We start from the raw sequence: 12685 nt of genomic DNA, 5'->3' as shown, positions 1-12685 counted from the left end.
TGTAGTTTTTTGGCGCTAGCGCAGTTATATCATTTATATTTGTCTGTTGAAAATGAATGAATGAATCAATTATTTTGTATTTGTATTACTTTCAACTTATTGTATGATGGAGAAAATCAGCATTACTGTTACTAAAAATAAAGCTGCATCTGATTATGTTATGTTAGCCACGTGGGAAATCAAGAAAACAAGCGATTCAAACAAAAAGACTAACATTGTCGAGCTAAATATCAATTATTAGTTTTCTGTCTATAAATGTATCCAGTTGTTCCCTTGTCTAATAAAACATAGAATATATTAAAGCGTCTTTGGTCGAGGGTAAAGCAGGTACGCCGTCACAATGACATGGCCCATGTTTTGGTTAAAATTGCTTATTTCTCTGGATTTAAACATTCTTAGAAACATCTGGAATAATGTTAGTCAACTAAATATATAACACTGTTCTAGTGGTTTTTGGAAATTATAATCCAAAAAGCTTACATATTGTGCCTTTTAATAGAAACAAATTGCAACTTGGCAAGTAAATCTTGTTTTTCTTTACTTACTCTGTAACTTTAAAAATCACAGCAAGTGTGGGAATGATGTAACTTCCTTTTTGAATTTGATTAGCCTCTGTTTGCATTTAATTTTCTGTCTAATGGTCTCTCCTGCTCTTTATTTTTCCTCTTCAGGCATTTATTAATAATTTCCAGGAGGCTAAAAATGCGTTGGCGGAGGTGACGGCCCAGGCGGCAGAGAAGGCAGCCACGGGGGTGTTGGAGCTGGCAGAGAGAAGCACACGGATCTCCCTGGACGTAGACATCAAAGCTCCAGTTGTCTTCCTCCCACAATCCTCTGTTTCCCACAATGTCATTGTAGCCGATCTGGGTTTAGTGACTGTAAAGAACCACTTTGAAATCGTCTCTTCTCCAACACACACCAAGATCCCCCCTGTCATGGACATCATGGCTGTCGGACTGAGTGACCTTAAAATGTACAGGTTAGGAGAGTATTGCAAATCACTTGTTCTGAATTTTTAAACTGAAAATGAAAATAAAATTTTCATTGCTTGATGAATGATGTTTCTAATATTTTTGTATTTTTTTTCAGGACCACATTCAGTGATGGACAATTTATAAGTGAGATTCAGTTACTCAAACCGGTCAACATGGACCTGTCAATCAAACGCAATCTCGCTGCCTCCTGGTATCACAGCATTCCTGACATCCAGATCAATGCACACCTCAAACCCATGAGTGTAAGAGCATATATGTATTTGTGTTTATTTCTGTGTGTGATTTATAGGCGTAAGGGATGTTGCAGCTAATATTAATGTGTGTTTCTTGCAGCTGATCTTGAGTCAGGAGGACTTAACTGTAGTGCTGAAGACTCTGAGTGAGAATCTGAGTGAGACTTCTGGTGATCCTCCAGCTCCATCCGGCTCTGATAAAGGAGACACCGTTTCTACCAAAGATTCTCAGGGTTCTGGAGGTATAAAAAACACACAAACACAAATTGTGAAGCTTTATCAATCGCTACTGCACAGGTTATGTCAAGCACATTTTCTATTTCATTGTCTTTGCATGATTTCCTGGAATGAATATCCTGCTATTTAAGCATTTAATTAAGGGTCATTTCAAGTATTGCAAATTATGTTATTGCAATTCCAAAAGTCATAAATAAAAATAATTTTAAAGGATTAGGCAAAATAAAAATAAATAACTTTAAAAAAAGTTTTTTGCATGTTTTTGTCAAAATAACAAAGAAACACTGTATAACATTTAATCTTTATCTTAACTTAACACACTACTCACGCGCACAGAAAACTGCTTCAGACGGCGTGCCAAGTTCTCTTTCGCTCTTGAACGGAAAAAAAATATGCCAGAATGCCCGTTATGTCGAGTATTCTCGTAAACACAGTCCTAAATGAGTTAAATAAAGTCTTAAATGAACGCAAAGAGTTGTGAGAAATTGGGATGCGTGTCAGATCTGCGTCATGTCTTAAAGTGACAGCAGCCTAATAAACCTGCTGCTGTCTGTCATTAATGTGAATCAAAGAAAAAGTGAAAATCATTCACTTCTTTTGACTGAATAACTTTTATAGCTTTAATAAGGATTAATCTATATTTAATTTATAATTTATGCAGTGAAGACTGTGAAGTGTTTGATAACTTTATTCAATTTCTGTATCCTACCTGTTAGATAAAAACTTTCTTTATGTTGTTTCTACAGTAATTTTTAATAAAAAATGTCATTAATTAAAAAAAATAAAATAAAATAAAATCTCACTCTTTAAAATGTATAGATTTGATGTGCTGGTCAAAATAAAGTTCAGAAGTAGTACAAGTAGCATAATTGAATATAAATAAAATATTATTGTTGTTTTCTTACCAGGTTTGTAATAATTATGACAGAATTGGCCATGTATTTATCAATTCAAATTTTTTTTCTTTTTTTAAGTATTGAGATAACCTTACAGTACTTTTATTTTGTGGTAGGGACCACAGTTGTGACCGCAGCAGTGGTGGAGGGCCAGAAAACAGGCAAACTAAAGAACACTCTGAAACTGGACTTCAAGTTTGACTCCATGACACTGGTCCTGTACAGCCCGAACAACGAGGTGACGAAATACACTCAACTCACAGTAGACGAAAATGTAATGTTAACATATGAAACTAAGCTTAAATATTTTGCATTCTGGTTCAGTTTATGTAATCTGTTTGTGTATAGATGCAGTTATCAGACTCCCGTGATGAGAGTTTGAAGTTGGCAGAGTTCACGTTGGGCACCATCTCCACCGCTGTGCACATGTTCTCTGACAGCTCCATGAAAGCCTCCCTCAAACTCACAAACTGTCTCCTAGATGACAAGAGACAGAGGGTGAAAATGATCACATCCAGGTAGATAACACACACACACACACACACACACACACACACACACACACACACACACACACACACACACACACACACACACACACACACACACACACACACACACACACACACACTCACTTTCTGTTACTTTGCTCTGTGCATGGTGAACCTCTTTATCTGAAATCATTAATGTTGAAACATTAATATTTTAAACCTTTTTGCACAAAATATACTCTTACATATCTAATTAATCGATTAATTGAAGAAAAAAAATCTATAAATTAATCAATTACCAAAAGTTTGTGTTCTGTGCATAGAGAACCTCTTTATCTGAAATCATTAATGTTGAAACATTCATATTTTAAACCTTTTTTGCAGAAAATATACTCTTACATATCTAATTAATCGATTAATTGAAGAAAAAAAATCTATAAATTAATCAATTACCAAAAGTTTTTGTGTTCTGTGCGTAGAACCTCTTTATCTGAAATCGTTAATGTTGAAACATTAATATTTTAAACCTTTTTGCACAAATCATACTCTTACATATCCAATTAATAAATTGATGAAAAAAAATCAATAAATTAATCAATTACCAAAAGTTTATGTGTTCTGTGCATAGAGAACCTCTTTATCTGAAATCGTTAATGTTGAAACATTAATATTTTATACCTTTTTGCACAAATCTTACTCTTACATATCCAATTAATCAATTAATTGATGAAAAAAAATCAATAAATTAATCAATTACCAAAAGTTTCTGTGTTCTGTGCATAGAGAACCTCTTTATCTGAAATCGTTAATGTTGAAACATTAATATTTTAAACCTTTTTGCACAAATCATACTCTTACATATCCAATTAATAAATTAATTGATGAAAAAAAATCAATAAATTAATCAATTACCAAAAGTTTATGTGTTCTGTGCATAGAGAACCTCTTTATCTGAAATCGTTAATGTTGAAACATTAATATTTTAAACCTTTTTGCACAAATCATACTCTTACATATCCAATTAATCAATTAATTGATGAAAAAAATCAATAAATTAATCAATTACCAAAAGTTTCTGTGTTCTGTGCATAGAGAACCTCTTATCTGAAATCGTTAATGTTGAAACATTAATATTTTAAACCCTTTTGCACAAAATATACTCTTACATATCCAATTAATCAATTAATTGAAGAAAAAAATCAATAAATTAATCAATTACCAAAAGTTTTTGTGTGTTGCATAGAGAACCTCTTTATCTGAAATCGTTAATGTTGAAACATTAATATTTTAAACCTTTTTGCACCAAACGTATGCTTACATATCCAATTAATCCATTAATTGAAGAAAGTGTCAATAGATTAATTGACTATGAGAAGTTGTTAGTTGCAGCCTTTTGGTAAATAAAGTTGGTCATTAAGTCACTGAATGTCTTCTCTCATTTCATGCTGTTTTAGGATGATGGCGATGCGTCAGGGCAGGGAAGGCAATGTGATGGTAGACGTGAGTTACCGACAAGGCCGGGAATCCACCATCCTGGACACCCTGGTTCAGGACATCTACCTGTGTGCCAGTGTTGAGTTCCTGCTCACAGTAGCTGATGTCTTTCTTAAAGCTATGGCAGACGGCTTCTCTGGTCCTCCTAAGAGCAACAAACAACCCGCCAGTTCCTCTAAAGACCCAGGTTAGTGTTTTTAGATCCAGGTACCACCTTGTTGAAGACAGTCTAAGTAAGGTTCAATAAACATGTTTTACCTTGCTGTTTGCTGGGTTATTTTCGTGTACTAAAACCATAAACATTTTTATTACTTGAAATAAAATGAGCATTAACTGAAATCGTTGCCAATACAACATTTCTCATTTCATTTAGTTTAAGTTAAAGAACTAAAATTACTAAGAACAAAATTGAAATATAGCTGCAAGCAGCAATTATGGGGCCTAGGACCAGAGAATGAAGAGATGAAAATCAACACAGCGAGCATCAAACCAGCTGCAAAAATGAGTTAAGACATTTGAACATGGTTTTAAGCAGAATGGTTGAAAGCCCATAAATACAATCACTTATAATATGACTTTTTACTTTTGACCAATAGGTGGCTCTGACACCAATTAATCTGGTGTGGTCAGTGTTGGGTGACAATTTTTTTTATTTTATTTTTATGGGGGGGGGATATTTGGTCAAACTGTTCAGAAGTTACAAGCAAAAAATAAATCATATCTCGTGACCACTAGGTGGCACTGTGCTGAAACCGTACAGGTAGTCTCAGGTCATGGTTGTCACAACACGCACCAAGTTTGGTCAGAATACGTTGCAATATAAGCGTTGCAGAGATATAGCCTCACGTCCATTTTGTTGTTTTGAGAATTTGTTCTCGCGTTAAATGAGAATGGTTTGACTAATTGACTTAAATTCCATGAGTTTTTTTTTGTCAGCAAGGTCTGAAGATGATCTGATTAAATGTTCATGAAAATCAAAGCAACAGTCAAGGAGGAATTCAAAAAAGTTGCTTATTAAAGAAAATCAAAATGGTGGACAGGAAAATTGGCAAAATTGATATCTATGTTCTCGACATGACTCAAGGAATCTATTAAGACCAGTTTCATTACAATAGGCAAAATTAATCAAAAGCTAGAATTATTATTTTTTTATTTCATTATAATTCTTGATCACAAAGTGATGCTGGCTCAACTTTTTGAGTAACTATATGGAAAAATATAGCGTTTTATGACAAAATTCAAAATGGCAGTGTCATGTAGAGTGTTGTCGAGAGGCCTGAGAGAAGCTTAGGAAGGCTCAGTACAAGGGAGTGGTTTTCAAAATGCCAGTTGTGGTTTATTTTAGAAGCAGCATTTCATAATGTGCAGTCCACAAAGTACAAAAAAAAAAAAAAAACTTAATGCAACAGATACTGGTGCTAAAAACAAAAGAAAAAATGCTGTGAGCAGCAAAACTGCCACTAAACACTGCCTAGTGGCACATCCACAAAATATCAGTATGTCTCACCTCAGACAGGTTCAAACGTTTGCACAGTATATACAAGAGGCAACATCCCCTCAGACATGCTCAGACAATGGTTTAAATATACAGGTTTCCCGCCAAACACTAGTGGGACGACCCATTGTCACGGGGTGGAACCTTTTCCCGTGACACTCATCAGTCACTCAATTACACAGCAAAACACGCAATAATCATAATACAAACATGCATAACATGCAAACACAAATTCAAACATTTAACACCTCATAGCACTCATGTCTCTTTCCCTCTTAACAAAATGGTACTTTCAGGCTAGCACTACTCTAGTGATGATGTCATTAACCTAGTTCATCATCATCACAGGCAGATATGGGAACATTGGTTATCATTAAATGAAAAATGGCGGAAACATTTTCATGACGGAAATGGCGTCATATGCAATTGATTTGTCTTTAGCTGAGGAATCAGAGGAAAGAATTTAGTTTCTAGCCCTTGCGGTATAAAAGTTATTAGCATAGTGAAAATTTAGACAGTTGGTGGCGCTAGAGGGATTGAATCCCATTGAATATTGAATAGAGGGATTAGAATCTCCAAAATTGCTTTGGTTAAAGTTCAGACTGTCCTCTATCAGTGTGCCAAATTTCACAACTTTTTACCGTGCGGTTTTATGGGCTGCCATAGACAAGTCAAGTCAACTTTATTTATATAGCGCTTTTCACAATACAGATTGTATCAAAGCAGCTTCACAGTATTAAATAAAATAGTACATCAGTGTATGTTTCTGGTGTAAAACATCCACGTTTGGTAATGCAGATCAATAGCACTGTTGAATCGATTAATCAAATTAAGTATCCCCAACTGAGCAAGCCAAAGGCAACAGTGGCAAGGAACCGAAAAACTCCATTAGGTGACCTAATGGAGAAAAAAAAAACCTTGGGAGAACCCAGGCTCAGTCGGGGGCCAGTTCTCCTCTGGCGTTTATGAAGTAGAGACCGGATTTAACTGTAAGATTAAAATATTATATGAATGCCTGGCTGAAGAGATGCGTCTTTAATCTAGTTTTAAACTGGGAGAGCGAATCTGAGCAACGAACAGTATCAGGAAGGCTATTCCAGAGTTTTGGTGCTAAATGTGAAAATGCTCTCCCTCCTTTGGTGGATCTGGATATCCTAGGTATGACCAGAAGCCTCGAATTTAGTGATCTTAAAGAGCGCGATGGATTATAGGGCGATAGAAGATCCGTTAAATAAACTGGAGCTAAGCCGTTTAGGGCTTTATAAGTCAGTAGCAATACCTTGTAATTAATACGGAACTTTATAGGTAACCAATGTAGTGATGATAAAATTGGTGTTATATGGTCAAACTTTCTTGATCTAGTAAGAACTCTAGCGGCGGCATTTTGGACTAACTGTAGCTTGTTTATTGAGGATGCAGGACAACCAGCTAATAAAGCATTACAGTAATCTAGTCTCGAGGTCATGAATGCATGAACTAGCTCTTCTGCATCAGAAACAGATAGCATGTTACGTAATTTAGCAATATTTCTAAGGTGAAAAAAGGCTGTTTTTGTAACATATGAAATATGATTTTCAAAAGACAAGTTACAATCTAATATAACACCCAGGTCTTTTACTGTAGAGGATAAAGTAACAGGACACCCTACTATGTTAAAGTTGTATTGAAGGAGGTTTTGTGGGCGGTTTTTTGAACCGATAAGTATTACCTCTGTCTTATCTGGATTTAATAAAAGAAAATTGTGCGTCATCCAATCTTTTATATCTTTAACACACTCTGTCAATTTGGATAATTTAGCGTTTTCATCCGGCCGTGATGAAATATATAGTTGAGTGTCATCAGCATAACAATGGAAACTAATTCCATGTTTCCTTATAATATTTCCAAGTGGCAGCATATATATTGAGAATAATAGAGGGCCTAACACAGATCCTTGCGGCACTCCATAGTTTATTGGAGTTATGATCGATTTTTCTCCGTTTAAATAGACAAAATGGTAGCGGTCAGATAGGTATGATCTGAACCAGCTTAATGCTTGTCCTTGAACACCGGTATAGTTTTGTAGCCGATCTAAGAGTATTGTGTGATCTATAGTATCGAACGCAGCACTAAGATCAAGTAAAACTAGTATTGAGATACAGCCTTGGTCAGAAGCTAAGAGTAAATCATTTGTGATTTTAACGAGCGCAGTTTCAGTGCTATGATGCGGCCTGAACCCAGACTGAAACTTTTCATAGGTGTCATTTTCTTGCAAGAAAGAGCCCAGTTGGGCAGACACAACTTTTTCTAATATTTTGGACATAAAAGGAAGATTTGAAATGGGTCTATAATTTGCTAGGTTATTTGGGTCTAATTGTGGTTTCTTAATTAGTGGTTTTATAACTGCCAATTTAAATGTTCTTGGAACATGACCTAAAGATAAAGACGAGTTAATAATATTGAGGAGAGGCTCTTCCACTATAGGTAACACTTCTTTCAATAGTTTAGTTGGTATGGGATCTAATAAACATGTTGTTGTTTTAGAGGAAATGATAAATTTATTTAACTCTTTTTGTTCTATAGTTGTAAAGCACTGTAATTGTTCTTGCGGGGTGATAATCGAGGCTGAATTATAAGGCGCGATTGAAGATTGAACGTTTACAATTGTGGATCTGATGTTTTCTATTTTCTCAGTGAAAAAATTCATGAAATCATTACTACTAAACTGTAACGGAATATTTTGTTCAGGTGACGCTTGTTTATTTGTTAGTCTAGCCACGGTGTTAAATAAGAACCTAGGATTGTTTTGGTTATTTTCTATTAGTTTGCGGAGATGCTCAGCCCTGGCCGCTTTTAGGGCCTTTTTATAGCGTGACGTACTGTCTTTCCAAGCGATTCTAAAAACCTCTAAATTAGTTTGTTTCCATTTACGCTCTAAATTACGGGTTTCTCTCTTTAGAACACGAGTAGTATTGTTGTACCATGGTGCTTTAATTTTCTCTCTGACCTTTTTTAGTCTCATAGGTGCAACAATATCCCATTTTCCAGAGAGAACGGTGCTCATAGTGCTGGTTAGTTCGTCTAGTTCATCTGTTTGTTTAGGTTCAGGCAGCAGCTGAGACAGATCCGATAAGCAATTTGAAAAATTATCTATGGTGGATGGAAGGATTGTTCTGCCTAATCGATAACGCGGCGCAGCATGATATATTACCGGGGTACGTAATATGCAAGTTACCATGTAATGGTCAGTTACATCATCAGTTTGCGGAATGATATCTATATCGGTTGGATCGGTTCCATGTGATATAATTAAATCGAGTGTATGATTAAAACGATGAGTCGGTCCGGTAACGTTTTGCTTAACCCCAAAGGAGTTTAATAAGTCTATAAACGCAGCCCCTAACGTATCATTTTGATTATCTACGTGTATGTTAAAATCTCCAACAATTAATATTTTATCGACATTGACCAATAGATCTGAGAGAAAATTTGCAAATTCTTTTAGGAAATCAGCGTAAGGCCCTGGTGGTCTATATACGGTAGCCAAGGCTAAAGATAATAGGGATGTTTTTCTATCATCTAAGAGCGTAACATTTAGTACAAGTACTTCAAATGAAATAAACTTATAACCCGTTTTCTGAGTAACATTGAGAATATCTCTATAGATAGTTGCAATACCGCCGCCACGACCAATCAGACGGGGCTCGTGCTTATAGGAGTATCCTGATGGAGTAGACTCATTTAAACCAAAATAATCATTTGGTTTAAGCCAGGTTTCAGTAAGGCAAAGTACATCTATGCTATTATCTGTGACTATTTCATTTACAATAACTGCCTTAGGTGTGAGTGATCTAATGTTTAAAAGACCTAGCTTTAGAAATTGTTTTTGTTTACTAATAGCAACATTTTCTGTTTTAATAACAATTAGATTTTTCCTAGATCCTGCAGTAGATTTATTATTTGATCGCACTAAACGAGGAATAGACACAGTTTCTATGCAATGTTCTACACTAGTATTTATATCAGTTAATTTGGTGCAGCAGAGACTATGATTTGGACTTTTGGTTACTAGTCAAAAGGTATTTAACATTTTTGAGATGTTATCTGACAGAAGATCCGATCCGAATCTGTTTGGGTGTAAGCCATTAGCACGGTATAGCCTAGGACGCTCCCAAAACAGATTCCAATTATTTACAAAGAGCAGTTTCTGCTCATTGCACCATGACGTTAACCATTCATTTAGCGCGAATAATCTACTAAACTTGTCATGTCCTAGACGGTACGTGGGAAGCGGTCCTGACCAGGGGCGGTTTCTTCATTAGGGCGATTGGGCGACGCACCACCAAAGTGTCAAAGGGACTTTTTCAATCACATTCACAATCGCATTCAACCACAGAGTTACGCTAGACGTCACTGTAATCTGCCTCTGTAATCAGAGAATGTCTAGTCCAATCAGCGCCATGTCACGTTCTGTGGAGTACCGCCTCTTTTTGGGCGATTTCACTCTGGCTGAGAATCGCCCAGAGTGTTCCCATAGACTTACATTCAAAGATGTTTTTTTTCGAACTGCAGGCACTGCAATGCATTCTCTATGGGTTCCGGGAGGGCTCGCACTAACGTGCTTACGTCATCATACGTACCCTTAACTTGTGCAGCGATTGGTGGGAACAAACATACACTATTAAAAATCTTTAAGATTAAGTGACAAATAATATTTGAAAACAATTTTGAATTTGAACAACAAGAAAAAAATGAAACACTACTTTAATATCTTTATCAAATGTGATTAAAAAAATCAAAATAAAAAAGAGAGCGAGAGCGAGAGAGACGTGGGACATCTTGCGAGTTGAGGCCAGTTGAACTTGAACAACGTCATGGCGAACGCAGTTAATTCTATCGTGTCATTAAAAGAAATACCATTCAGCCGTCGTAGTGATCAGGATAAATTGGTTCAGCATCGCTAGACGAGGTGTTTGAGAGCACTTGAAAACTGCCACCGTCTTTAAAGGTACATCAAATAGTGAATAGTGTAAATATGTGCAGGGTTCGTACGGGTGCTTGAAATCCTTGAAAGTGCTTGAATTTGGATGTGTTTAAGGTTCGAAAAGTGCTTAAATTTGGGATAAAATGCTTGAAAATGTAACTATTTCTGTCACAACAAATATTTATCTGACGGAATATTTCGTTTATTAAATGGAGAAATAAATGTAGCCCTTCAGATTCAGAGCGATTTGCGCTAACATTACGCTGGCCAGAGCAAGTAACGTTAGTAAATAGTGAGTTAACGTTATGTGATTTCAGTTGTTTCTTATTGAATTGAAATTGGAGTAAACATTTTTGGAAATTCGCATCCTGGCTGGGCTTTGTTTGAATTGATTTGGACTTGCCGCTGAATTGTTAACACTCATATAGAAACAAACAAGGAGATTTATTGTAAGAGTCACTTTATTTTTCATTAATATTAAAGTAGTGAAGTTGCCTTTACATGCTTAAGCTGTTAATTTATCCATTGCATGGGTGGACCGTATCCTTATCAATCATCCAAACATTTGCCCCCCCTGAGAGATTTTGCAGGAGCCGCCACTGGTCCTGACACAATGATCGTTATATCAGGCGATGTGCGTACCGTATCGATCAGATTCCTAAAGTCTTTCTTCAGAACTTCCGTCTGGCGCAGCCTGATGTCGTTCACTCCCGCGTGCAATACCAAAGTTCCGACGCGCTCGTTATCGTTCAGAATCTCGGGAACGCGAGCAGCGATTTCAGAAACACGAGCACCAGGAAAGCAGTGACTGTGCACCTTATTTTTACCTGATGTAGCATGGACGTGCCGAACAATGGAATCACCGATGATCACAGCATCGCGTTCTGTTTCGCGAAGAGCGGAGAAGCGGTTTTGTGTGGATAACTCGAAAACCGGGAGGGTCGGAGAGGGTCTTGGTCTAGACCTGACTCGCGTCTTCCGCTGCGGAAATATCCAGGCTTCGTGGTGGCGTGTTGGAGCCGGAGTGAACGAGACCATGGCTGATCGCGACCTTGGCGCTCGGAACCGATGCCGAGTAACGCCCGTTTCACACATACTCCGTTTGCAGTGCGTATGCAGTGCGTATTTTTTTCCGTACCCATGTTAACAGGTTAGAGCTTTCACACTGCACACGGATGCAGTCCGGCGATCCGTTCCAGTTGCGGTGCGTAAACAGCAGTGCAGCGATCGTTTCCGCACCGAGTCTATTTTTGCTGTGCTGCACGCGCTGAATTAAAGTGACAGTGCATGTTTCGTGGTCAAAATGAACACAGATTGACCTAAAAATGTAGCAATTTCACCATAAATGCGATTAATTAAATAAAATTTAGTAATCTCAACATAAATGTATTTAAATACTTTTTTTTTTCACTTTAAGACCGGGGTAAAGCAAGGAAAGCTACAATTTACCTCAACAAGGTGACATAATGAACAACACTTGTCTCATTTGTGGAGGTGGAAAAACAAGTTCTTAGTGATATGCAAGATTTATTGTATTCAAATTTAAATGAAAAAGAAAAGGCATGAGAGTCGGCTGTTTTTGTCAATTTTAAGTTTTAATTTAAAATGTTTGCGATTTAATATAAAGTACATGGTTAAATATTTGCCCACTTGCTTGAGCAACTTAATATAAGTAAAAGTAATCCATTGAATAATAGGCTGACGTTGTTTAAATTGTGTATAAACGTGCGTCTGTTAAAGAGTGTATATGCGTACAAAGACAATCGGAATGCTGAGACGTTAAGACCGGGGTAAATCAAGGGAAAATACCATTTACTTCAATAAGACAACATAATGAACAACACTCGTCTCATTCGTGGAGGTGGAAAAACAAGTTATTAG

General features: G+C 36.6%; 1 protein-coding gene across 2 annotated transcripts in view; it reads left to right on the top strand.

The window, feature by feature from the left end:
• The window catches only part of vps13a (vacuolar protein sorting 13 homolog A), an 88725-nt gene that overhangs the window by 25739 nt on the left and 50301 nt on the right, over positions 1–12685 (top strand). For both annotated transcript variants that reach the window (XM_081349368.1, XM_081349367.1), the window contains exons 33-38: positions 672–979; positions 1090–1237; positions 1329–1470; positions 2478–2599; positions 2710–2879; positions 4307–4533. In XM_081349368.1, the coding sequence (XP_081205494.1) occupies positions 672–979; positions 1090–1237; positions 1329–1470; positions 2478–2599; positions 2710–2879; positions 4307–4533 (1117 nt within the window). The remainder of the gene's footprint in view (positions 1–671; positions 980–1089; positions 1238–1328; positions 1471–2477; positions 2600–2709; positions 2880–4306; positions 4534–12685) is intronic.

Source organism: Scardinius erythrophthalmus (assembly GCF_964197995.2).
Source record: "Scardinius erythrophthalmus genome assembly, chromosome: 20".
NCBI classification, from domain to species: domain Eukaryota; kingdom Metazoa; phylum Chordata; class Actinopteri; order Cypriniformes; family Leuciscidae; genus Scardinius; species Scardinius erythrophthalmus.
This window is presented reverse-complemented; position numbering and strand designations above follow the sequence as displayed.